The following is a 489-nucleotide window of genomic DNA, read 5'->3' on the forward strand; positions in this document are numbered from 1 at the left end:
CGGGAGGAGGGGGGGGGAGGAGGAGGAGGAGGAGAGAGCAGAGTATACCGCAGACATCATTTCTACTACAGTGGCGGAGCCGTGCAGGACCTGTTTCACTGCAGGGGGATCCAAAACAAGCCCCGTGGATCAGCAGCCAGAGCAACAGCAGCCGCAAGACATTGTTTCTCTCCCTCTGCCCCCCCTTCCCCACGCAACCCCAGATCCATTTACACTTTACAGTAAGTGGCTATTTTTTTTCTCCTGATTCTTCCTCTCCCCCTCCCCCATCCCCTCCTCCCCGTATTTAGATGAAAATCCCCCTCCCCCGATCTCCCGAGAGGGGCAAAAGCAACAACCAGCAAACAAACCCCAAACCCCAGTCGGCTGCACGGAAAACAGCTGGAAGAGGAGCGAAGGAAACCGACGCGTCGTGTTGTGTGTGTGTGTGTGTGTGTGTGTGTGTGTACATACAGCCGCTCCCGGCTCCAGCCTCCCGAGTCGACACCC

General features: G+C 57.3%; 1 protein-coding gene across 1 annotated transcript in view; it reads left to right on the forward strand.

Moving 5' to 3' along the window:
- The window catches only part of LOC103265271, a 155,513-nt gene that overhangs the window by 322 nt on the left and 154,702 nt on the right, over positions 1 to 489 (forward strand). Inside the window, exon 2 of the mRNA XM_008062972.2 lies at positions 7 to 221. Within this exon, the coding sequence (XP_008061163.1) occupies positions 7 to 221 (215 nt within the window). The remainder of the gene's footprint in view (positions 1 to 6; positions 222 to 489) is intronic.

This window comes from Carlito syrichta, unplaced genomic scaffold, assembly GCF_000164805.1.
Source record: "Carlito syrichta isolate Samal-C Ts95f unplaced genomic scaffold, Tarsius_syrichta-2.0.1 Scaffold306243, whole genome shotgun sequence".
In the NCBI taxonomy this organism is placed as follows: Eukaryota; Metazoa; Chordata; class Mammalia; order Primates; family Tarsiidae; genus Carlito; species Carlito syrichta.